This window comes from Rhinatrema bivittatum, chromosome 12 (genome assembly GCF_901001135.1).
Source record: "Rhinatrema bivittatum chromosome 12, aRhiBiv1.1, whole genome shotgun sequence".
Lineage (NCBI taxonomy): Eukaryota > Metazoa > Chordata > Amphibia > Gymnophiona > Rhinatrematidae > Rhinatrema > Rhinatrema bivittatum.
The window spans coordinates 46681932-46707694 of record NC_042626.1 but is presented as its reverse complement, the minus strand read 5'-3'; the positions used below and the strand labels follow the sequence as shown (position 1 = coordinate 46707694).

At 44.7% G+C, this 25763-nt stretch overlaps 1 protein-coding gene across 2 annotated transcripts in view; it reads right to left on the bottom strand.

The window, feature by feature from the left end:
• PSMC5 (proteasome 26S subunit, ATPase 5) overlaps positions 1–25763 on the bottom strand; it is a 40647-nt gene that overhangs the window by 5753 nt on the left and 9131 nt on the right. For both annotated transcript variants that reach the window (XM_029572904.1, XM_029572905.1), the window contains exons 5-11: positions 25078–25134; positions 15459–15689; positions 15040–15166; positions 14604–14794; positions 11274–11372; positions 10707–10817; positions 6368–6454 (exon numbers count right to left, since the gene is read on the bottom strand). In XM_029572904.1, the coding sequence (XP_029428764.1) occupies positions 6368–6454; positions 10707–10817; positions 11274–11372; positions 14604–14794; positions 15040–15166; positions 15459–15689; positions 25078–25134 (903 nt within the window). The remainder of the gene's footprint in view (positions 1–6367; positions 6455–10706; positions 10818–11273; positions 11373–14603; positions 14795–15039; positions 15167–15458; positions 15690–25077; positions 25135–25763) is intronic.

Here is a 25763-nt window from a genome sequence, read left to right as displayed (position 1 = left end):
TAAGTGGCTTGCTGGAAGACCTAGTAGTAAGAAGTCACGTAGTCAAGGTTTGAGAAGATTAGTGTTTGCAATACAGTACAGAAGTTCGTGTAAGTTAATAGTGGTTTTAACCGTTGTAGTATCCGTAACTTGGCATAATCTGTCTTATTTAATTTACTGATGTGCATTTTCATTGTGAGATTCTCATCTAGCTGTACAACTAAATCCCGCACTTGATTTGAAGAATTAATTTGAAAATTACTCAAGTCTAGGGCAGGTGATTTATCTATCAGAGTTTCTACTCAGCCAAATAATTTCAGTCTTTTTGGGGGTTTAATGTTAATTTAAGTTGCAAAAGTTCTTGTTGTACTGCTTTCATATAGGTAGAGAGTAACAAAGCTGTATGTTCAAATGTTCTAGTGAATGGGATATAAAATTCTATGTCATCAGCATACAAGAAGAAAGTAACACAGTGGGAGCATGTAGTATTGAATAGTATTGCTAAGAGGGCTGAGCCTTGAGGGACACCTGTATCACAATGGAAAGTATCAGATATATGGCTGCCTAGTTTGACTTGGCATGTTCTGTTAGCTAGGAATGAAGAGAACCATCTTAGAACCCTGCCGTCAATCCCAATGTTTTTCATCTGATGCCATAACAGTTTATGGTCCACGGTGTCAAAGATCAATTAGCACAAGACAATATGATTTATCTGCGTAAAGTCCTCATAAAACCGGGTCCATTAGTGAAAGGAGTAATGTCTCAGTTGAGTGATGTTTCCTAAATCCGAATTGATTTGCGGAGAGTGTATTTTGATCTTCCAAGTGACTTACAAGCTGGGATAACACTGCTTTCTCAAGGACTTTTGTGAGAAAAGACAAGTTGGATATTGGACAATAGTTGTCCCAGTCAATAGCTCTACCATTCTTATTTTTTAGGATTGGTTTTATCACAGCTTGTTAATTTAACCCAATTGGAACATTTCCTTCTGAGAGACAGGTTAACTAACGTTGTGATTGTCTGAGTTATAACCCCATGTACTGTTTCAAGGAACTTGCTGGAATTGGATCACATGGGTGAATGGCAGGTTTAATTTTAATAATGATTTGACTAATTTCCAGTTTCAATACTCTGTCGAACGTAGACCATTTAACTATACCATTAGAGCCTTCAGATGCTTTTGTTGGAGAGCAGATAGGGAATTGTGTTTTAAACTTATTGATTTTGTCTAAGAATGCTATGGCATATTCATTGCAAGTGGCCTTTGTGAAGTTGCAGGTTGTTGTGATAGACGATGCCAGGTCTTTAATTACATTTTTAATAACCTTGAATAGCAGTTTAGAATTAAATATAACCCCGTGAATCTGCTTAGCATAATAATCTTTTTTTGCTTTATTGATTAGCGTACGGTATTTTGTAAGAAAAGATTGTATTTATTTAAAAGTGTTTGTATACCATTTTTACAATTGAAAATTAATCAAAACGGTTCACAATGTTAAAACATACATAATCTATGTAAAATAATAAAAAGCATAAAACATAGGGATAAAACAAAAATAACACAAAACACAATTCTGTTACAAAATAAATACAGAAAAGTGCCAGTAGGTGAGGAAGTCAGGATGGGAGACACAGTAATACTTAAGAACCAGTACTAGCAGGGGAATTAAAAGCTTTCTGAAATAAATGTGTTTTTAATGATGTCTTAAATTGTTGTTTAGTTGGTATAAGATGGAGAAAGTCTGGCAATGAATTCCACAGGATAGGGACTGCTACAGAGAAGGCTCTATTACGCATTATATGTAATCTGGCAAGTCTGACGGATGGTATATCCAAGAGATTTTTTGAGAAGGATCTTAGCTGTCTCACTAGTTTGTATATACGTAGTGAAGAACAAAGCCATGATGAAGAAGCATTATGGATAAGAGCGTGGATAATAGACAAGACCTTGTAATGGACTCTGAATTTAATAGGTAACCAATGAAGTGACGATAAAACTGGGATATGGGATCTGCGAGATGTACCTGAGAGAATGTGGGCAGCCGAGTTTTGAATTTATTGCAAAGGGTGAATCATGGAATCAGGTAATCCCAAGTATAGCGAATTACAATAGTCCAGGCCTGAGAACACTAGTGATTGCAAAACTGTACGAAAATCACGAAAGAACAGCAGAGGTCAAAGTCTTTTTAAAAGTTGCAACTTGTAGAAAGACTTTTTAGTAATGGTGGAAATATGCTGGGCCATGGATAAATCAGAATTTATCATAACCCCTAGGCTGGTAGCATGAATACCGATAGGGATCGAAATCCCATTAAAATGAAGATGCGAAAGAGGGCCTATAGTAGAACTGGAAATAGAAATTAAATATGTTAACTCTGTTTTTGCCGGATTTAATTTTAGCCAGTTGTGTGCAAGCCAGGTATTGATTGTATTTAGATATAAGGTTATTGTAGATAGGGTATCTGACCAAGAGGAATTATAGGGAACCAAGAGTTGGTTATAATCTGCATAAATTCGAAATTGAATATTGAGAGTGGCAAGAATATATATATATATATATATATATATATTCATATTCCTAGGGATTCACCTGAAGGGCATTTCCACCATTGTTTCTCTAATTTTCTAAGGTTCTGTTTGTTGCTTCTTAATTCATCATTGTAGCAGGGTTTATTATGTTTGGAGTTATTCTTTTCTTTAATAGTTTTCATCTGGATGGGACTAAGTTTTTCAGCTATGTCGTTGACAATTTTATCCCAGGAATCAAGCCAATGTGGAATTGGTTTGATTTAGTTCATGGTGTTTATTTTCTATCGCTTCTGCAAGTACTTCCATCTCTATCTTTTTTCTGAAGATAAAAGAAGGCTTATTATTCTATTTTATTATGGCTTTGATTGGTGAAGGCTATTTCCATTTTTATTAATTGGTGATTAGTCCAGGGCAATATTGTGTGTGATGTATTGATTAGGCAGTGGTATTTGAAAATATTAGGTTTAGAGTGTGACCCACTTTATGAGTGGCTTTCGAGACGAATTGTGATCATCTCAGGGCTTCCATTGCTTCTAAAAGCATTTCACAAGCTAAGGTTCTTGGTGTTTTGTGTACCATGAGGTTAAAGTCTCCTACAATTAGTGTAGATTCTGGTAATGGAAACACCTTGGCGAATAATTTCATCAGTGGTAAGCAATCTTTCTGTAGTATACCTGGTGGATAATAGACCAGTCCTAGGGTTTAGTTATGGCAAATTGCCACTTCATAGGGAAGATTAATTTCTACTTTATACAGTACAAGCTTAAGCACTTTTTTGCTAATTATTAATAGACCTCCACCTTTTCGTTTAGCTCTGAGTAAATGAAATACATCATAGTTAGTCTGGTAAATTTGGTTTAGGAGTATATTATCACTGTCTTTCAGCTAGGTTTCAGAGATACAAAAGATGGTAGGCTTTAAATCTTCTAGCAGGGGGGATTTTATTTTTTTTTTTACAGAGTCTGAGCATTTAGTAGGAGCAGCATGAACATTAAGTAGGAAGAGATAGTGGGAAAGGTTTTACTTAACGTAGGGTGGACCAGTGTTGAGCTTTTTCTGTGCTTACTTCTGTGGACTCTCCTTAGATCTCCATACTGACCCTGTCCAAGCATTGGGTCAATGTAATACTTTGGATCTATGGCTGTGGCACGCATAAAGGGGGCAAGTTCCTTTGTTGTGCTCCTTCGGGCAAGCGCCTTCATCGTTGCAGCCACAATGAAGTAGACTGTGGTGGTGGTGGGTGGCCAGAGGTCAGGCCCATCCACCTGCCGCCGGTGTCTTCCTTCACTCCTTCAGCCCATTCTCGGCACGGCCCCTCTGTGCCAGCCGTGCTGCCCCTTGGTACCAGTTGTTGTTGCGGCCAGATAGGCTTGTGTAAAGGAAATTCCTTCACTGGCCCTCAAAGCCATTCATGACCAGATCTACTCCCTCACAATCCGACTCTTCCTGCAGCACTTTTATTCCTAGCACTTTTAGAGCAAGTGGAATAAGAGGAAACAACTCCTCCCTTCTAAAGAGTAACCATCTTAGAGTCATATCCCTCTGCTATTGGCACCGCCTTGGGGTCCAAGAGCCCGCATGAGAATCGCCGTTCGGACTGCCTACTGGCGGATTCACATCCTCATCTGAAAGCTCAGATTCCTTTGAGCAGTTGTGCACCCGGGCACCTTTTTGTCCTTCTGAGGATTCCCCTACTTAGCCTTAATCTCTAAGGGGGATTATGTGAGCGAGAGCACTTTTTCCTCGCCTCCTTCTATGCCAAGAAGACCTTGTGTAGCAAAAGTACAAAGTCCTAGAAAAAGATTCTGCGGCCTTAGAATCTTCCTCAGAGAAGTCTCCAAGCCCCTCTGATTCCTCATCCATCCATTTGGCGTCAGGAACAGAAGGGGACAAGGCCTGAAATCTTTCATCCTCCTCTGACCTGCCCTGCAGCAGCCTCCAAAATGGCCGCCGTTCCTGTGCTAACCTGAGGGGCAGATTTTCAAAGGGATACGCATGTAAGATATTCACATACCCCCCGAAAACCTGCCCCAAGCTCCCCCTGCGTGCGCAGAGCCTATGCTGAATAGGCTCGGCGGCGCGCACAAGCTCCGGGACGCGCGTAAGTCCCAGGGCTTTCCTGGGGGGTGTGTCAGGGGGGCGTTTTGCGGCGATGCGTCATCCGGGGGCGGGGCCAAGGCCTCCGAAACCACTCCCAGGCCGGGGAATCGCGCGCGAGTTACACCTGCCTCAGGCAGGCATAACTTTTCTAACAAAGGTGGGAGGCTGCTGATTTTGGGCAGCCTCGCGCGCGCCGACCCCATATTTTAAAGGATACGCGCGTATCTATTAAAATCTGGCGTACTCTTGTTCGCGCCTGGTGCACGAACAAAAGTAGGTGCGGGCGTACTTTATTAAAATCTACCTCTGAAAATCCAGGCCTGTTGCCACTGATGATTGCATCATGTGCCTGCTCTCCCCAGCAGGATTACCAGAAGCGGAGCTGCCCTCTCCTCCTGATTCGCAGCCTTGGCACAGCCCTGCCACAGAAAATTGCGATCACTTCTCTCTGCAGGCATAGCAGTGTTTCCTGCACTCTATGGCCAACTTTATGTGGAAAGCACGTGGTATTGAGCCTCTCTGCTACTCCCTGAGCCAGCTGACAACATGCTCCCGCACCTGAGTGTCTACTGCCACAGATTCCTTTCTACGCTCTCCCGAGCTGAAAGGGCTGGTCTTCCGACACCGCACTTATGTCCCTGGGACATGCCAAAAAGCTCCTGCATGGTTCTTTTTTTTTTTTTTTTTAAATCACATCTATCACTTGCGACAAAAGAACTCAGCCTCCAAAGGGAAGAATAAAATCAGAACTTCCCTGTGCTGGTCTTCTCCAGTGAGCTGTCAAGAGGAATTCTGTGGGGACCGAGGGAATCAGAACACCAGGTTTGAACCCCCACCGACTCTCAGCCAAGACATACAGGGCTACCAACCCTCTGCTCGCCCTATTCCACTTAGGATGGACCTACTTAGGTCCTAACACCTCCGGGAGCTAATCCAATTTTTTTTTCTTTTTTTGAAGTCTTAGACTGCAGGTGCTTTACACCTCTACCATCTGCTGGAGACAGAGAAATATTGAGGGACTGCAGGTGGTACACTGCCTAAATACTAGAGGCTCGGTAATGTTTTTCTTCTCTGTCAGCATCTACTGGTAGGGATGCAAAATCAGTCATCTGGATTGATCTGGGATTAACAGGAAGTATTAGATCTGCATACAATGGAAGTGCATGCAACTGTATCTCTAGACATATTTTGTGAGAGATGTCAGAGGCTGCAATTCCAGCAGAAGCGAAGTGGTGTCCATGTAAAAAGCAAGGAGCTGCTCACCACCTGGGCTTTAAAAAACTTTCACTACCCACAAAGTAAATCCTGGGCAGTAATCTAGTCTACAAGTCAGGATTGGCTCTGAAACCCCCCATCACACAATAATTCTCATCCATGCACAGCCAGCAATTTAAAGGGCTTCCACTCTAGGCTTCAAAGTGGTGCACAGGAAAAGCCATAATTAATACAAAACCATCTATAAGTACAAATCTGCTAATTAGTAATACAGTATACAATTTCCAGAGGCTTTATTTATTACATATTATAATATTTAATTTTTTATTTTGCTTTATATATTATACATAAAACCTTTGTGTCTGTTGGAAGTCAGCAGAACGTGAGTGTTACAGACAGGGAAAGACCATGATAGGGTCCCACTGCACCTCCTAACCTTAAACCAAGGACAGCCCCTCACCTACATCGCTGCTCCCCCAGCTGCAGCACAACCTCTTACTTTTAGTCTGTGGGAGTTCAGAACATTTAATAAGTGATACATTACCTTGGCTACAGCCATCTCAAAGTCTTCCTGTGTGACGTGAACACGTCTTTCTCTCAGTGCGTACATCCCAGCTTCTGTGCACACCCCCTGCAAGGTACATGCACACATAAATGGCAGACTAACCTAAGGGCTGGTCAGACACATCTGACGGCAGTGTAGTTCATACTCCTTATTACCATTTCATTGACAGCAGACACCCAAGGCTGGAAAAACATTACAAAATCCCAGGCACCAGCAGGTAAGTTTTAAGAACTAGGTAGAGATGACAAACTTTAGTTCTTCAGTGCTGCAAGAACATTTGGTTTTCAGGATAACCAAATAAAATCTTGATCTTGAATAAAAATTTTATTTTATTTATTTAATATATATTTCTAGACCGGACTTCACGAATAGAATTCACATCAGGCCGGTTTACATGGAACTTAGGGGATAAACAAGTGTAACCAAACAAGAAGGCTGAAACAAGCAAAGTTACATAAAACAAGGGCATTGAACTTGGGGGCTAAAGGAGCCAGGAAGAAAGGTAGAGTGGAATTAGCATAAAAAAGGAATTAAATAAAAGAATTAAATAAAAAATGAATGCAAATATATAAAAAAAATTAATTATGGAGATCCTGAAAACCAGCTCTGTGTGCAAACCTTGAGGACCAGAATTTGCAACCTGATACCCTGTTTACCCCAAAATTCTATTTCTCCATTCTTCTTCATGGTGCACCTCTGTCTTCATCCCCAAACCAGCTCTCCCCAAGGTGAACCTATTTCTCCACTTCTGTCCTCCATTTCATCTGTCTCCCCCACCCCAACACACACTATTTCTCTTTCTCTCTCCCATCTTACCCCCATCCGACCCCACAGTAAAGTAAGTGGGGGGACAACATAGGATCAGCTGCTCAAAGACCCCATGGAACCTTACCTTTCCCCCACATTCTTCCTGTTTAAAAAGGGAGGTGGGGAGAAAGGGAAGCAGCAGCCCGAGGGATTCAAGCTGTGCCCTTCATGCTGCCGACTTCACTCCTGCAGTAGCCTGGCAGGGGAGAAGAGGATAATGGGGCAGCGGTAGGGCTCCTCTTTGACAGCCAGCAGAACATCACTGTCTGCAGAACACCTCCTCTTCACCGGCCTGAATTGGGGCCAAAATGCCCATTTCCGAACCTGGGCACCAGTATTGAAACCTGGTGCCTGGGAAATTGCCAGCCCTGAAGACATCCATCCATAGAGCTCAGTCTACTTGTGCTTTTTCTGTGCATATATGCAAAATGTTCTATTATTTCTATACAGACAATGTTTGACCTGCTACACATTTCAGATTAATGATATTTGGAGTTGTGAGTGGATTTTGTGATTCTGGAACTGAACCAATTTTCTACATGACTGGAAGACTGTGGCTAACATGCCCAGGCAAAAGGCCTGGCAGCATGGCGCATATGCACCAACTGGTTCATCCAGGCTGCTCAGCTGAGATTCTTCCTTTGGTTTTCTATAACTCTGGGTAGATAAGCATTTGAATTCCCAGCCAAATCCCACCCCCCACAACCTTTCAAGCACCCCTACCCCCACATACTACTGCCCTCCAAATCTCTCTCTCTCTACCTCTCTAAAACTGGGTCCTTAAATCTAAATGTGAAAGTCAGGAGAATGAATCTCAGCTTATTGAACTTCCCTAAAACCGCTACAATTTCAGCAAAGGAAATATTTTTTAAAAATCTCTTATGACGTGTTTGAATATGCCAAGATATATTATTTACTCCAAGAGAAAATCAAGCAAGGGAGTAAAGAAAATCTCCAGACTGGGCAGTTGTCGATGGACAGCCTGGACATAAGTCAAATCCTGAAAGCGTCCAGTGAAGCGGATGTTCTTTCTGTCCTATTATTGTTTTTTATGTTTGCGAGTCCAATAGGGATTAAACCCTACAAACGGGTTCCCCGTCATAGAGAGCTTTTGGATTTGAGAACCTACATTTTCCAGCTATTTCTAAAGCGACAATAAACAAAACCAGTTTCCTCTGCAGCATCCAGCACTGGCGAGCTGCTGTTTTCCCTTAGGCACCCTTGCAAGTGCCTTATTAAATATCAGGGGGTCAGGTGCATCTTCTTTGTTGCTGATTTTTTAAGAGTGTTCTTGCAAGATAGATTTTCTGTCCCATCTGGGCTTAGCTCTCTCCTTTGATGCACGTCCTATAATGGTTTAGGGTCAATCCATTACCATATTTAGATTGTACATGGGGTACTTTTGTTTCATTTTTCCTCTTGCTATTTTTTGTTCTCTTTTTAATTGTGGGTTATAAGTAGGGCTTCTGATCCTAGGGCTTTATAAAATGCAAATTAAGGGGATTATTTTTCAGGCAATTAAGGATTTTTGGAGGGTATCAAAAATTGGTGGGTTTTTTAAGTGTTTTCACGACTCAAAATCGAATTTTCAGCATATTTTTTGGTGTATTTGATTTAATAACCATAAATCATGTTTCATTTTGTTGGTTCCTTTATTATTTTGGACAATTTCTTTATGTGAAATAAAAAATAAGAAAGGACAGCACATCCCTCCTGGCCTGGTTTCTCTCAGTTTTGTTCACCCAAGGAATTGGGAGAAAAAAAAAAAAAAAAGACTATTTTGGTTAGCCAGTGCCTGCTCTTAGTTTAGTACTAGCAGCTTAAAATAAAAGCATGGCCTTTTTCCTTAAATTACCAATTGTTTTTAAAAAGGAGCTCCTGTTTGCCTTTATGGCAGACAGCTTTCTCGGGCTCATTTCACGAAGGAAGCAGGGGAAAGGACCAATGGGTTGAACCGCCTAAAACGAGCCAATTTTATCAGCTTAGGAAGAAAGCATGTCATGGGTTTCTGTTCTGCTGTCACATTCTCTTTATCAGCGACAACAGCAATAGGGGGTAAAAAAAAAACATGTTCTGCTTGTTTCAGCTCCCTCTCTGTTCCTGATCTGCTCTCTCAATCCCTCTCTGGCACAGTAACAGCAGTTTTAAAAGAAAGAAACAAGCAGCACTTGGCTGTTTTAGAGAGAGCAGTTTGGGAAGACAACGTATCCCAGCTAGCAGTGGCAAAGGCACTTCTTATTCAGGAAGAAGGCGCAAGCCCTATGCGGCAGCAAGAGTGTGCTTACACTGGCATGGACGAGAAGACTGCCAGACAATCGAGAATACAGGAAAATGCACAGGGGAAGGCGTCATGCCGGATGATTTATGTCGTCAGCAGCAAGGTCAGTTTTAGGGGTAAGTCGCTTAAAACCAAAACACACGATTTGTGCTCCCAGGGTGTTTTATCGGTGTATTTAGATTATAAACGAAAATCAAAAGCCCTGGTTATAAGACTTTGATGCCACTAACGTATTTCTATATTATGTTTCCTTTTCTTTTGTAAAAGTAGTATAGGATTTTCTTATTATTATCCATGATGGACCACTGCATTTCTTTCAAGTTTTCTTTTTTTTTTCTGTTTGCATATTGTAAAATTCAATTAAAATAGACTTAAACATAAATGGATAAAATTAATAGCCCTGCAGAAATTGAATTAAATTGAAACAAAGAAAAGTTTATCTGAACATGTAATCTAAATCCATACAAAGCTATAGAACCGCTTGTATAAATTATGTGCTGCCCCCTTGTGGACAATGACAGTTCCCTGAATAGTGACTGCTTACCTTGCATTGATGCCAATGATCCCCTGGAGCAGTGGTTCCCAACCACCTAGCACAAGGTTCATTTTATCATAGCACATCATTTTCTCTTCCCTCTCTCCTCCTGACATTATCATCTTCACTTTCTCTTCCCCTTGCCACCAACCCTATCCCAACTTCCCAAATCATCACGGACCCTTCTCTACTCTCCCCCCCCCCATTCTGGCATCAGCATCACCATTCCTTCCCTTTCCCCCTACACACTTTGGCAAATTCATCTGTCTCTCCCTCCACACCCCCCTGGCTCATTCAGCTCTCCCTTTCCCCCCATGACCTAGAACTGGCAAAAATCAGCGAGCAGCACTTACCTGGTGCTGCTTTTCAGTCCTCTTTGGGCTTCCAATTGCAAAGGGAACTGCATGATGACAACAGGTCTTGGTGAGACTATGGGGCCCTGCATGGTTTCAACTGCAGAGGAAAGCCAACAGAGGGCGAAACAGCAGCAGATAAGCGCTGCTCTTCGTCCCGCCTCCTGCTAGCAAGAGGACAGTGTGCACACTGGGAGGTGTAGAGAGAAGATAAAATGAAGTCTGCCATGGTGCGTCAACTCTTTATTAGGCTCTGCTTAGCAGCTGGAAGAAGATTTTGTGGCATATCTGGGTATCAGCCATGGCACACTAGTTGGTAAACATTGCCCTGTAGTCACTGCTTACCTTCACCTCCGCTCCTGATGCTCCTGGCATCAGCTCAGCAATTTTACGTAGGTTGATACCCCGTGTGAGGTTCATCTTCCGAGAATGGATCTTCAGAATATCCAAACGTGCCTATGGACCACAAGCAGAAAGGATTGGGAAACGACAGTGAAAAACACACATCAACCATCTTCCTGGAGAATTCAGAGTGATCATGTGACAGTGGAGATGGACAACTCTAGTCACCAAGAGCTACAAACCAGCCAGGCTTTCACATCAAACAATACCAGAGGGATGCATTTTATCTAAGTATTAAGCAGGCCCACATAAAAACCTCCTATGGGTGTCACATTCAAGTTACAGGCTGTAAGACTTGGACCCTCTGGCTGGTGAGAAAAATAGAGTTAAGGCAACAATCATCAATAAGTGAAACCTGGAATAGCATTTTACCTCTGAACAGACATGGATCCTGTAAATACAACTCACCACCCACACCATAACAGATACTGGCTCTGTGCAGCTGCAGATTTGTACCTGAATCGGAGCACCAGGGACACACCCTAAGGAATTCAACCAGCAGTCACTCACCTCTTCATTGGGAGGGGGGAACTCTATTTTTCTGTCAATTCTCCCTGGCCGCAAGAGTGCAGAGTCCAGTATATCGATTCTGTTTGTGGCCATTATAACCTAAAAGCCAGAGGAAGAACACAAATCCAATAATTTGAATGATCAGAACATGTACTGTCCAATTACTGGGGTGAAAGGGATGTTTATTATTAATCACATAGAAGACGACCTTTTTATTTTCAAGTTATCTCGTATCAAAGAGATCATCACATGACCCAATATAGGTTTTCATTGACCAGTTTCATAGGAAGCTCCTGAACTCAGGATTTCAATCTCTCTTTGCACCATAAACCATAAGAAACAAGACTGAAGGACCTCAACTTGCTGTGCACCACCTTGGGTGAACCTTTTCATAAAGAGAGTTAAAGCATAATTTATGAACACGCATGCTCTAGAGGAGGGAGGTGGAGATATGATAAGAGATATTCAAATGCCTGAAAGGTGTAAATAACGCACACGAAGCAAACCTTTTCCAGGGGCAAGGCTCCAAGGGGGTTAGGACTCTGGAGTAATATTAGGATTTTTGTTTTATGGAAATGGAGACTACATGGGGGAAGTGGTGGAGGCAAAAACAGTAAGAGAATTTCAGACCTGGCATAAATACAGAGGATGCCTAGTTGTGAAGAAGTAAAGGAAAAGCCGGAGATCAGCATTGCACCTAGAAGTAAACTGGGTATCTGCTATCATATTCTCTGTTTCTATATTACATAATATGCTGCATGTAGTTGAACTTTAAATGCACTTCCAATATCTGCAAGCTCAAAGTCAGGACCAGGGTCAGTGGGAACTGGGGCATCACTATCACCACCAAGGGGATCTTCTTCCACTAGAAGAATTGCCTTAGACACAGTCTCTGCATTCAGAAGCAAAAGCCATAGGAAATGCTAACCTGCGTTAACTGGGGTAACTTGCACGGAGTGGCAGTTACTACCCTTAAGAGAAGCCACGCGGGATCATCTGCACAGAAGGGCAGAGTGCCCTAAAAACAAAAAAAAGCTTGCTGGGCAGGTAGGATGGAGCACTTGAGTCTTTTTCTGCTGCCATTTATTTATATTTTAAAAGATTTATTACCCACAATCTACACAAAGATTGAAGCAGGGTATAATAAACCTCCATAAAATCAAAAGTAACAAAAATTATAACAAGCAAGAAACAACAAAACTATACAAATGTAAAATGGTGCAAAAATATAAAATACTGCAAAACCGATAGCTGAAGCAGCTGAAGGAGGTAAGGTAAGTTGTTTAAGTTATGCTCAAAAGCTGCTAAGGTAACAGAAATGCATGAAACAAACAATCGTCAGCTTTTGACTCAATCAACTGTCAGGAGAAAGATGAGTAGAGAGTGGCTCGTTACTTTGCAGGAGATACGATCCACACATGCATGGCAGCAGCTTTACTTCAAAAAAGAAAAAAGTGGCTATAAAATTAGGCTGAAATAGAAAAGTCTTTAGGTGTGTGCTGACCAACCGTCCTCTTGGTAGCTGGAGGCAGAGAACACTGGCATGTAGGATTCTAAAGAGGTAATAGAGGTGATTTAAAAAAAAAAAAAAAAAGTACCAACTCTGCCTCCAAATGTTGGATAAGAGGAATATGCCCACATTTTTTGACTGGTGGGCAGGACAAAAAAAAAACAGAGCAATGATACATAGAAAGGGGGAGCAAATGCATTGTTTGGACGAGTACAGTTTTTCATTTAGGTTAAAAGCTTCTGAGTTTTCGGTGCCTTTGTAAACTGCATCGTATCTGACATCAGAAGAAGACAGTCAGGACACGCGCGCCATAATGTTGGGTTGGCAACTTAGAAGACCGATCACGCGTTTCAGTTAAATGAGCAAGCTTAGAGGAGGGTACGTCGAGCAAACTTTGATTAGCTATCTAAGTGATCACACTGGTTTATAAATCTGCAAAAACAGAGTATTATTAATCCATCTATGGATTAACATAAGGATTTTAAATTTAATTCACTGTTGACAGCCAAACGTAAAGTGGAGAGCACAGGAGATAGATCCTAAAGAACTGAAATGCCAGGTAGAATGCGTGATGCAGAATTCCACACAGTTTGTGATGCTGTTGCTGAATTGGCTGGAAACCCAAATAAAAGAGAATTAAATAGTCCACACTGTGGGAAAAATCAAGGCTCACAGTGCAAAAGTTGCAAGTGTCAAGCAGTTGTTTTAACCTGTGCAGCATTCGCAATTTCATGAAGGCTAAGGATGCAACTGATTTTATATGCGGGCACATTGAGAGAGCATTGCCTAGGACCGCATCCAGATTTCTCACTTGCAATTTAATAAGCAGAAGGTGACCCTCATAAAGAAGGGTAGTAGCTAGGGGTCTACTAATGGAAACCTGCACAATATAATCAGTTAACGTTTACTTATGTTAAGAACTAATTTATTGTGAAGAAGTCACTGCAGAAAGGCAAATGGTCAAAACTTAAAAGCGTAGTCCAAGATGATGTAACAGGGATGAAAAACTCTTATGTCATCTGTATTTCTATGTAAGAGCTTGGCAGCCTGTGTCAGTGTGAGGCATGCTGTTAATTTCTCTATCCTATTTTTGCTATATATTGAATTTCTTTCTGTTTTTGCATTCCTTACTTTACTGGATTGCTTGCTGTTTTATTTTGATGTCTTCCTGCTCATGTGGCACTACATTTTTCCCCATTCTTTGTGCAATTTAGTAGAAAATTCCATTTCCCTAACTTTATCTGGCAGCAGGTTCCATTCTGGACCATTTTAAAAATAAAATACCCTTCTACGGGAAAACTGCATCTGGCTGCCAGTTCTCACGGCATCCTGGCATTCATGATCATTTCTGATCGCACCCGTGCAAGCAGACAAACCTGCTCTGGGACAGAGGCAAGCAGGGACAGATAACAGGAACAACAAATTCAGGACAGCTTTTATAACCAGCATAAAAGAGAGTGTAATATTCACAATAATATGCTTCTTACTGACAGCCCCGCTGACCTCTGCTTCTGAATGCCCAGGCTGCTCCAATTACAGATTCTGCACAGACTCAATCCAAAACGTCAAACCAGGAAACAACAGCCTAAGAAGTCACAAGCCCATGAGGCAGTGACTTAAGAGAGGTCTTGCTGAAAAAATAAATATATCACAAATCCCATTCTACAGCATCCGGATAAACAGATCTACAGGTTCAAATTCCATTAACCAGATTAGCCTTTAATTTTTCCAGCTAGGAACATTAGACCACATCTATTAATACTCTGCATGGCTATTAATACATGGAATTCAAGGCCTATCACTCCCCTCATGCTGCTCACCTTTATGTTCTTGGTGGCTTCAAACCCATCCAGTTGGTTAAGGAGCTCCAGCATAGTTCGCTGGACCTCGCTGTCTCCACCGGAGCCACCCTCCAGCCGTGACGAGCCGATGGAGTCTATTTCATCCATAAAGATAATGGACGGTGCGTGCTCTCGAGCCATGACAAAGAGCTCCCGCACCATGCGGGCACCTAGGAATATAGAACAGGCCTATCGGAGGTCAAGCCTGGAATGAGCAGTTTATGCACTCAGCATTATTGGTTACAAATAACAGAGTCAGAGACATCACTTATATCTATATGCCCACTCTCCAGTAACTGGGACAAATACACCGCTTATATGCAAAGGTAACTGCTCACCAGTGACTGGGACATGCTTCTCACATGCACCACCCTGGCTATAAAGGATTTTGGCAGCAGAAAGTTTTCATACCCACCTTCTCCAATGAACTTCTGCACCAGCTCAGACCCAGAGACCCGGATGAAGGTGCAGTCTGTGTGATGAGCCACAGCTCGGGCCAGTAGAGTTTTCCCTGTCCCAGGTGGTCCATAAAGTAGAACGCCCTGAAAGAGCCAGTCAGGTTGGGGGCAAACATTAGTATGGAGGCAGAGTCCCTACTCTTCAGTATACAATGAAACAAAAGGTTGTGAGGGAGATTGCTGTGTACTTCCACAGACACCAAGCAGATCAATGGAAGAAGTCTGGAGACCCTCAGCAATGATTCTGCTCCATTTAGTGCTATTAATAGGCAGGTTTAATGACCACTGGACACAGGGATCGTCAACAGTGTGGCACTTGGAACATATGATTTAGGTAGGCATCGTTTTGTGGCCTCCTGATCTCCAAGCTAGGTACCTTAGGCTGGGCGATCCCCAGTGCCTCAAACAGCTCTGGGTGTTTCACTGGCAGCTCGATCACTTCTTTGATCTCTTTGATCTGTTTGTCGAGGCCTCCAATCATTTCATACGTAGAGTCGGGGACCTTTTCCACCATCATGAGGGACACCAGGGGGTCCACCTTATTGGGCAGGATTTTGTGCAGTGTGTAGCTGTCATTGCGCAGTGCCACCCGACAGTTTGGGGTCACCTAGTGAAAGAAGACAAAACAAAGGAATAAGTGGACAATCAACTAAAATGTAGATGAAAATAAATATGTTCTAGCAGCCCTTGACAGCAAGATGTGCTTTAGCTGAATCACTAAACAGAAAATTCTGGCCCTTGTTTACGAACCATTTTTCTCATAAAGACATAAAGGAAGAAAAGCCTTAGTAAATCAGGTCCTCTGTCCTTATAACCAAGATAGATGTGACATACAAATCTGTCTGTGTTTACCATGGCTTGGCATTTAATAAACATGTCCCCCCCCCCCCCCCCCCCCCCCAAATACTGTGAATTTCCATGTGGCTAACAACTGTATGAAAGAGAGTTCTGTACCACAGTGGTTCTGTACACGTAATCAAAGGAAAACAGCCACAAACTACAAACGCAGACCTAGCTTGGAGGACACTGTGCAACCCACACTCCACTGATTTGCATAGGAAGGGGAAGCAACTGCTAACACAAAGAAGCAGCTCCCCAAGCTCGGCTAGCAGGAAATCCCTAGAGCTTGGTCATTCACACCCCTCCATTCTGTCACAGGTTAAATCCCCTGGTGTAGAATTAAATCACCATTGCTACCTTTCTACCCTGCTCTTCAGGCACACTGGCAGCGCTAGCAGAGAGAAAGAGAGATCCTCCTGAAAGCCTAAGGGACATCTGTGCAAGAGCTGATCAACCTATGGGCAAAATAACTATACCTCATAACAAAAGACAAGCAGAGAGAAACTAAACCCTTTTATTCTGGGATACAATTTATCAGCTAAAATACCCCCATAATCAAGGTGGCAGTGGTAACTGATCTCATCAGGAAAGCCTTAGCTCACCTCTGTACCCAAGTCAGCACGTCCAGAGCAAAAACAGCGAAAGGAAAATTGGTTCTTACCTGCTAATTTTCGTTTCTGTAGTACCACAGATCAGTCCAGACTCCTGGATTTTGTACTCCTGCCAGCAGATGGAGACAGAGAAAGTTTTATTGAAACTGCTATATAACAGAGTGCCACCTGCAGTCCCTCAGTATGGAACTGTTTCCAAGCCAAGATACCAAAACTAAAACAATTAATTTTAACAGCCCACCCTAATTCCTACGAACAAGAGGGTTGTGGCGATAGGGATAGGGCGATGGGATAGGTGGCGATGTCCTTTCGTGGATTGCAAACTGGCTAAAAGACAGGAAACAGAGAGTAGGATTAAATGGGCAATTTTCTCAGTGGAAGGGAGTGGACAGTGGAGTGCCTCAGGGATCTGTATTGGGACCCTTACTGTTCAATATATTTATAAATGATCTGGAAAGAAATACGACGAGTGAGATAATCAAATTTGCAGATGACACAAAATTGTTCAGAGTAGTTAAATCACAAGCAGATTGTGATAAATTGCAGGAAGACCTTGTGAGACTGGAAAATTGGGCATCCAAATGGCAGATGAAATTTAATGTAGATAAGTGCAAGGTGATGCATATAGGGAAAAATAACCCATGCTATAATTACACGATGTTGGGTTCCATATTAGGTGCTACAACCCAAGAAAGAGATCTAGGTGTCATAGTGGATAACACATTGAAATCGTCGGTTCAGTGTGCTGCAGCAGTCAAAAGAGCAAACAGAATGTTGGGAATTATTAGAAAAGGAATGATGAATAAAACGGAAAATGTCATAATGCCTCTGTTTCGCTCCATGGTGAGACCGCACCTTGAATACTGTGTACAATTCTGGTCGCCGCATCTCAAAAAAGATATAATTGCGATGGAGAAGGTACAGAGAAGGGCTACCAAAATGATAAGGGGAATGGAACAACTCCCCTATGAGGAAAGACTAAAGAGGTTAGGACTTTTCAGCTTGGAGAAGAGACGACTGAGGGGGGATATGATAGAGATGTTTAAAATCATGAGAGGTCTAGAACGGGTAGATGTGAATCGGTTATTTACTCTTTCGGATAGTAGAAGGACTAGGGGACACTCCATGAAGTTAGCATTGGGCACATTTAAAACTAATCGGAGAAAGTTCTTTTTTACTCAACGCACAATTAAACTCTGGAATTTGTTGCCAGAGAATGTGGTTCGTGCAGTTAGTATAGCTGTGTTTAAAAAAGGATTGGATAAGTTCTTGGAGGAGAAGTCCATTACCTGCTATTAAGTTCACTTAGAGAATAGCCACTGCCATTAGCAATGGTTACATGGAATAGACTTAGTTTTTGGGTACTTGCCAGGTTCTTATGGCCTGGATTGGCCACTGTTGGAAACAGGATGCTGGGCTTGATGGACCCTTGGTCTGACCCAGCATGGCATTTTCTTATGTTCTTATGTTCTTATGCTATAACATGCTAAGAAAGAACCTGAGTAAAGTAAAAACAGCTAACAACTCTGCAGTAACTCAAACATATCCTTGAAAATGAGCAGACGACTCTCCCTCTTATATTATGGGCGGGTGTCTGGAATAATCTGTGGTACTACAGGAACCAAAATTAGAAGGTAAGAACCAATTTTCCTTTCCCTGTACATACCCAAATCAGTCCATACTCCTGGGATGTACCTAAGCTCACTAAACTGGGAGGGACCTAGAAAGTCCTGCTTGCAGAATACTCTCACCAAAACCGGCAAAAGTGTGCAGTGACTTCCAAGAGGCTGCCTCCGAACATGTCGAATAAGCTCTCAAACGTTCAGGCACTGACCGACCCCTATAAATATATGCTGAACCAATTGCCTGATTGAGCCAACGCGAAATTGTAGCTTTAGAAGCTTGACTCCCCCTTCTTTGGGCCATTCCAGAGAATGAAAAGGTGATCAGATATATGAAAATCATTAGGGACCTTCAGATATCATACCAATGCCCGGATGTCCAAAAGTCCCAGCTCCCTTGCACGAGGGGTTAAGAAATCCAGATCCAGAAAGGCTGGAAGTTCCACCATCTGATTAACATGGAACCCCGAGACTACCATAGGCAGGAGAGCACTGTGCGCAATGACACCTCTACCTCAGAAATATGCAAAATGGATCCCAGCAGGATAATAACTATAGTTGCGAAATCCTCCTTGCTGAACAAATGGCCACCAGGAAAAAACCCCGTAAGCGTTAAGTCTTCAAAATTGTTCTCTTCAGAGGTTCAAATAGAGCCGCACATAAAGCCGTAAACACCAAATTCAGATTCCAAGATGGACATTCTTCACGGGCGGCCGTAAGTTCTTAACTCCACAAAGAAATGTACAACATCCAGATACGCGAACAGAGAATAACCATGTACTTTACCACAAAGATAACTGAGGGCCGCTACTTGTACCCTCATAGAAATAAACGCCAAACCTTTTACCAAATCTCCTGCAAGAATGTCAAAATATGTGCCACAGTAGCCTGCAATACCTGCACTTCTCGACCCATACACCAGGACTCGAAGACCTTCCAGACCCGCACATAAGATAGACATGGAAGACTGCCTGGCCTGCAATGAGGTAATAATAACCGCTTCAGGATAACCCTGCCATCTTAGTCGCCTCCTCTCAAAAGCCAGGCTGCACGACAGAAATGAGCCGCCTGTTCCAAAAATATGGGTCCCTGATGGAGAATATTCTCTAGATGGCTGAACCTCAGGGGCCTGTCTATGGCCATGTTGACAAGGTCCGCGAACCAAGGATGGTATGGCCACTCTGAAGCCACAAGAATCACGTCTCTCAGATGCTTCTCTATCCGCCATATCACCTTGCTCACCAGAGGCCATAGAGGAAAGACATACAGCAGCACATTGTGAGGCCATGACAGGATCGGAACATCAATGCCCTCAGCACACCTTGCTCTCTTCTTCGGCAGAAGAACTGCAGCACTTTCTTGTTTCTTCTGGTCACCATCAGGTCCATATGAGGACCTCGCCACAAATTAGAGACATCGTTGCCTCCAACAGCTCCAACTTTCCTGGGTCCAACGCCTTGAGACTCAGGAAATCTGCCTGTACATTGTCCACCCTGGCAATGTATGACACCGCTATCCTCTCCAAATGCTCCTCTGCCCAGAGGACCTAGAATTGTGCCTTCTGAGCCACTGCCCGACTCCTGGTTCCACCCTGGTGGCTGATATAAGCAACAGTAGTCACACTGTCCGTGAGAACTCTTAACAAACTACCTCATAATCTTGGAAGAAAACCACATAATACAAATTGCACTTCTCTAACCGACTGATAGACCAAGAAGCCTCTTTTTTCAACCACTGGCCCTGGGCCACCTGATCCTGACACACAGCTCCCCAGTGTGTGAGACTGGCATCGGTACTGACCACCACCCAATCCGGAACTTCCAGAGGCACTCCCCATTCCAGACTCTCCCGAAGTAGCCACCAAGAGAGACTATTCCTGCCTTCCCCCTCTAGCAGAAGAGGTACCTGAAACCCCCCTGACAAAGGATTCCATCGGAAGAGAAGAGCCGTCTGGAGAGGTTGAATATGTAAAATGTCCAAGGAATCAACTCCAAGGTTGAAGCCATGGAATCCAGTATCTGCAAATATTCCCAAAAATCTGGGCATTGATAGCCCCAGCAAGTAATAAATTTGCCCCTGAAACTTCTGGAACCTGTCCTCCATGAGGAATACTCTCCCCTTCCTTGTGTCGAACTGCACCCCTAAATACTCCAGGGACTGAGAGGGAAAGAGCTGGCTCTTAGGAAAATTCACTACCCAGCCTAACAACTGTAAGCAGTCCAGCACCTTCTGCACAGACAGCAAACAGAGATCCTCTGACTTTGCCCTGATGAGCCAATCATCCAGAAATGGATGCATAGCACTCCTTCCCTTCTTAATGCCGCCGCCACCACCTCCATCACCTTAATGAACAGATGCAGTGCCGTTGCTAAGCCAAAGGGAAAAGCTCGAAACTGAAGATGTTCCCCAAGAATCATAAACCACAGAAACCTTTGGTGGTCCTGCCTGATGGCTATGTGCAGATAGCCATCAGGCAGATCTAGAGATGCCAAATACTTGCCTTTGCATACCGCTGCAATGACTGACCTTAAGGTTTCCATGTGGAACATGGAACTCTGAGAACCGAATTTACCTTCTTTAAATCTAGGATGGGCCTGAGGGACCCTTCCTTCTCTGGAACCACGAAATAGATGGAATATCTTCCTGTTCTCTTTTCCCCTATGGGAACTGGCACTACAGCCCCCAGAAGTTTCAAGCGATCTACCGTCTCTCAGACCACCAACTGCTTCGTAAGCAGACCGCAAGTGGAAACAACAAAAGCGTCCCTGATGGGAAGAGCAAAATCTAAAGTGTAGCCGTCTCTTACCACCTTGAGGACCCACTGGTCTGTGGTAATCTTGACCCACTTCTCTAAAAAAAGCGATAAATGCCCTCCAACAACTGGAATCGAAGAGTGGACTGGCCTCTCATCATTGTGAAGGCTTTGTGCTTCCTGAACTGGTACCAGAATTGTCCCGGGCGGGCCTACTGCCCCCAGGACAAAGTCCTTGCAGAAAACTGCCGCTGCAGACCTCCAGAACGTTTGGACTGATGAAATCTTGTTATCCTGAAACCTAGACCATGCTGGAACCAGCTTTCTACCCTTAGGCTTGTCTCCAGCAACTTGTGAACCTTGGTTTCACCCAGATGCTTCATAATCTTCTCCAAGTCTTCCTTTAAAAGGAAATGCTCCAAACTGTGACTTGGACCAAACATCCACTGACCAATTCCGCAACCATAGCAGACGCCTAGTGGACACTGCAGACATCATAATCCGTGAAGAAGTCCTGATTAGAATTTAAAAGACATCTGCTTCTTACGCCACCGCTGCTTCCAGCCGATCTGTCTGCTGTGCTTCCACTGCTCCCACAGAATGTGATTCCTGCAACTGTTTGATCCACCGAAGGCATGCCTTCTGCACCAGACTGATGCACATCACAGCCCTGATGGCCAGAGCAGAAACCTCAAAAATCCACTTGAGATGGAGCTCCAACTTTCGGTCCTGCATAACCCTCATTGCAGTGCAGCCGGCCACCACTACCATGACCTTGGTAAATGTACGAGGCGCTGTAGCGAGTCCGAAGGGAAGCGCTCGAAACTGGAAATGTTGACCCAACACTTTGAAGTGCAGGTAGCGCTGATGGTTCCACCTGATCGGAATGTGAAGGTACGCTTCCATGAGGTCCAAGGACGCTAGGAACTCCCCTTTCCGAACCGCTGCCATAACCGCCCGCAGGATTTCCATTCAAAACTGTGGGACCCGGAGACTCCGATTCACCTTCTGAAGATCGAGGATGGGACGAAAGGCGCCCTCTTTCTTGGGAACCACGAAGTAAACAGAGTACCTGCCCCGGCCCCGCTCGGACTCCGGAACTGGGACAATGGCTTGCAGCTCGAGGAGGCGCTGTAAAGTGTCGTGAACTGCTACGCGCATATAGCAGGAGGACACGTGAGATTCCACGAAGGCTTCTGGAACTGGACGGGAGAACTCCAAGGCGTAGCAGTCTCTGATCACTTCCAAGACCCAGCGATCCAAAGTGATCCTCTCCCATTCCATGTAAAAGTTGGATAATCTGCCTCAGACAGCTTCGACGACGGAATGGGTGCTCATGGCTTCATTGGAAGGGTTTGCCTCCCCCAGTCCCAAGGCTTCCTGAGTACTACCCGGGGTGACGACCCCCGCGAAACGACTGCTGGCGTCCCGGAGTCTGTTTAGATCCAGAAGAGGAAGAAGAAGAGGTGTATCTGCCAGATCAAAAACGGCGCGTATCCCGATAACGGGGTCGCGAAGGAAACACCTTCCTGGAGGCTCGCCTATCCTCCGGTAGGCGATTGCCCTTGGATTCCCCAAGTAGCTTAACCAAGTTCCTCTCCGAATAGGAGCTTGCTCTTAAAGGGGAGGTTACAGAGGCGGGATTTTGAGGACAAATCCGCCGCCGCCCAGTTCCGCAACCAAAGGAGTCTACGCGCTGACACTATGGACACGATGCTATGCGCCGAAGTGCGCAACAGATTATAGACCGCTTCCACCACATATGCAATGCCCACCTCCAAGCGAGCTGTCTGCAATGGGGTCCCTGAACCGGGCGCTGCCTCCTGCACCCAGCAAAGGCAAGCCTTTTGCATAAAGCTGGCGCAGACCACCGCTCTGAGGCCCAGAGCGGCTACCTCAAACACCCGCTTCAACTGGATTTCCAGTTTGCGGTCCTGCATGTCCTTCAAGGCCGCGGCACCAGTCACAGGAATGGTAGTCTTCTTTGTAACTCCTGAAACAGCCGCATCCACCTTCGGAATCTTGAGGAGGTCAAATACATCTGACGACAGGGGATAAAGCTTGGCCATAGCTCTGCCAACTTTGAGCCCCGCATCCGGAGCATCCCACTCACGAGTTACCAGCTTGCGGACCTTTTTGGGCAAAGAAAAGGAAGAGGTCGGTCCCCGAATACCATTGAGCACCGGGTTAACCCCTTCATTATCCGATTCCTCTTGCGAAACTTTAAGCCCCAGCACGTCCACTTTAAGCGGAATAAGGGGACGTAGCTCATCACGCTTGAACAGGTGAACCACACTGGGGTCATCACCCTCTGTGGACGGAGTGTCATCCCCATCTGTGTCATCATGTGGGACATCACCCAAATCCGGGTTCGGATCTGGATCCGCATATGGATCAGTATCTGGCGCAGTATCTGGATCCGGCGCAGGTCCCGAGATTGGGTTTGGCCCTTGGGATCCCCTGGGAGAGCTGTCCACAGGGTGAAGCTGTTGCAGCAAGGGCTGCTGGGTATCCACGGACTTTCCCCTCTTTGGAACCGGCTCCGAACTATCCAAGCGACGTCCAGGTCTCCTGTGCACCACTTAACTCCTAGCCAGGAAGACTTGGTGCATAAGAATAAATTGAGGAGAAAAACCCTCCAGCTCATCCTCATCCCCAGTAAAGCATCTGGTTCCCCACAGCCCATCCCCAAAAGAGGATCCTCCCCCATGGGGACTAATACAGGAGGGGCATCCCCCCCCCTGTGATTCTGCCCGTGCCGCAATGCCCTCCCCCATGGGAGGGGGAGCGATTCCTGAGGGACCCTCCTGGCCCGAGGAACAATCAGGGCAAAGAGAAAAGGGCATCCAGAGGCTGACCGCACGCTCCACAGGCACTGTAGGGTGCCAATTTGGTCTGGGGCGCCATCTCAAGAACCGCATGGCCACGCGGTGAAAAAATGCAGGGGCCATCCGGTTCTGAAAAAGCACGCACTTCAGCGGCGCTGGAAAACTAGAGACGGCAGGCCCGAGAGGCACTGATCTCGACGGGAGGCCGGCCGGCTGTGAGAACAGCGGCACGGGAAAATTTCGCCGGCAGGCCAAAAATCACAGCCGCAAATAAAAAGGGACCGCAGCTAGCACCACCCCCTACCTCACCAGGCAGCCTGGAGCCCCGGGAGCGGAGGAAACATGCGGGGGGGGGGGGGGGGAACCACACACCTCACCACACCCCCGCTGCAGGAGAAAGCCCCCGGCTCCTTACCTCACAGGAAAACGACGCCAAGCCAGGCAGGTCCTTTTTTTTTTTTTTACAAACTTTATAAGCTTGACAAGCTTGGAGTCAAGGGAGCAGCTTCAGAGGTGTATAGCCAGGAGCCCCTGGCCTCCAACCACCGAACCAGAGTGGGCGAGACCCAAGTCAGGGGTGTCCAACCCCCCTGGACGCCTGGCTTCCAATGAGGGATGGCCCACGAAGGTGCCTAACACCTCAGGAAGCAGCCGAAGGAAAATAAAAAAGAAATTCCTATCTCCCTAAACTAACTGAAAAAACTAAGACTGCAGGAGTGCACAACTACCAACTGCTGGAGTCAGAGAAATACTGAGGGACTGCAGGTGGCACTCATATATATATATAGCAGTGCCCAAAGTTTTGCTCTCTGACTCCATCTGCTGGTAGGGATACACAACCCACTTTTCTGGACTAATCTGAGTATGTTCAGGAACTTCTGTTTTATTTTTTCCTCAGACTGCAGGTTTGCACTATGCCATCTGCTGGAGACAAAATATGCAAGGGATTGCAGGTGGTACTCTATGTTATACAGCAGTTTCAATAAAACTTTATCTGTCTCCATCTGCTGGCAGGGGTACAAAACCCAGGAGTCTGGACTGGGTACGTACAGGGAATCAGATGTACTCCAACAGAACAGAGACCCACAGCTGAGGCCAGGCAGAACCTTTTGGTCTGCCTATTGTTGAGCACAGGGCAGGTCTGTGCTGTGGCTAATTCATGAGCACTGAAACGTGCTTGACAGTGGAAAGAAATATGACCTGCGTGGATGGACATAAGGACAAGATGAAGATAAGATAAAATAAAATTACATCTTCTGCATGATTTTGGAGCTGAACGAATATAAACAGTAAAACGCACACCTCTGTAAAATCTAAAACTGTGTAAGAATGTAATACTTACATCATTAATGTCAATATTTTTATCAACATCGACCACAAATTTTCCTTCAGGGTGAACCTAGATAAAATGAGAGCAGTAATCACATGTGGCGTAAGGAAAGCAACACAAATGACAGGGCCGCCTGCTGGCGGATGCCAGACCCATGCAGTGAGTCATCCAGCAATGCCATGCAACTGCCCTCTCTATGACGGGGTCTCCCAAACCCGCACCAGTGACCCCAAAGCCAGCCGGATTTTCAGGCTAGCCACAATCTGCATATGCCAGGTCTCCGAGGGATGCAAATCCATCTCTATCTTGAAAACCCAACTGGCTGCGGGGGTCACCTGGACACATTTAGGATGTTCTGCCCTCTTATGAGGAAAGTTACAAACTAGAAACAGCAGCATCAAGATGTGGCACAGGTCTGAGGTTTCTTATGGGATGAACAAAGGGTTTTTTGAGAGAGAATCATAAATGCCCACAGCACGGCACAAATGAAGAAGGGATATAAGCAAACTTACACAAGGTAAAGACAATCACAAATTCATAAACTACTGCAGAAGGTGGAGATTCCTCCCCCCATTCTCCAAACAGTTTAAAGTGCAAGTGAAGAGAGCTAAGAGATCTGGCAAGGTCTGAGGAGGGAAGGAAACAGCACAGCACTGTGATGAAGGAGCAGAGAGTCTGCTACTGTGGTCCTAGTACAG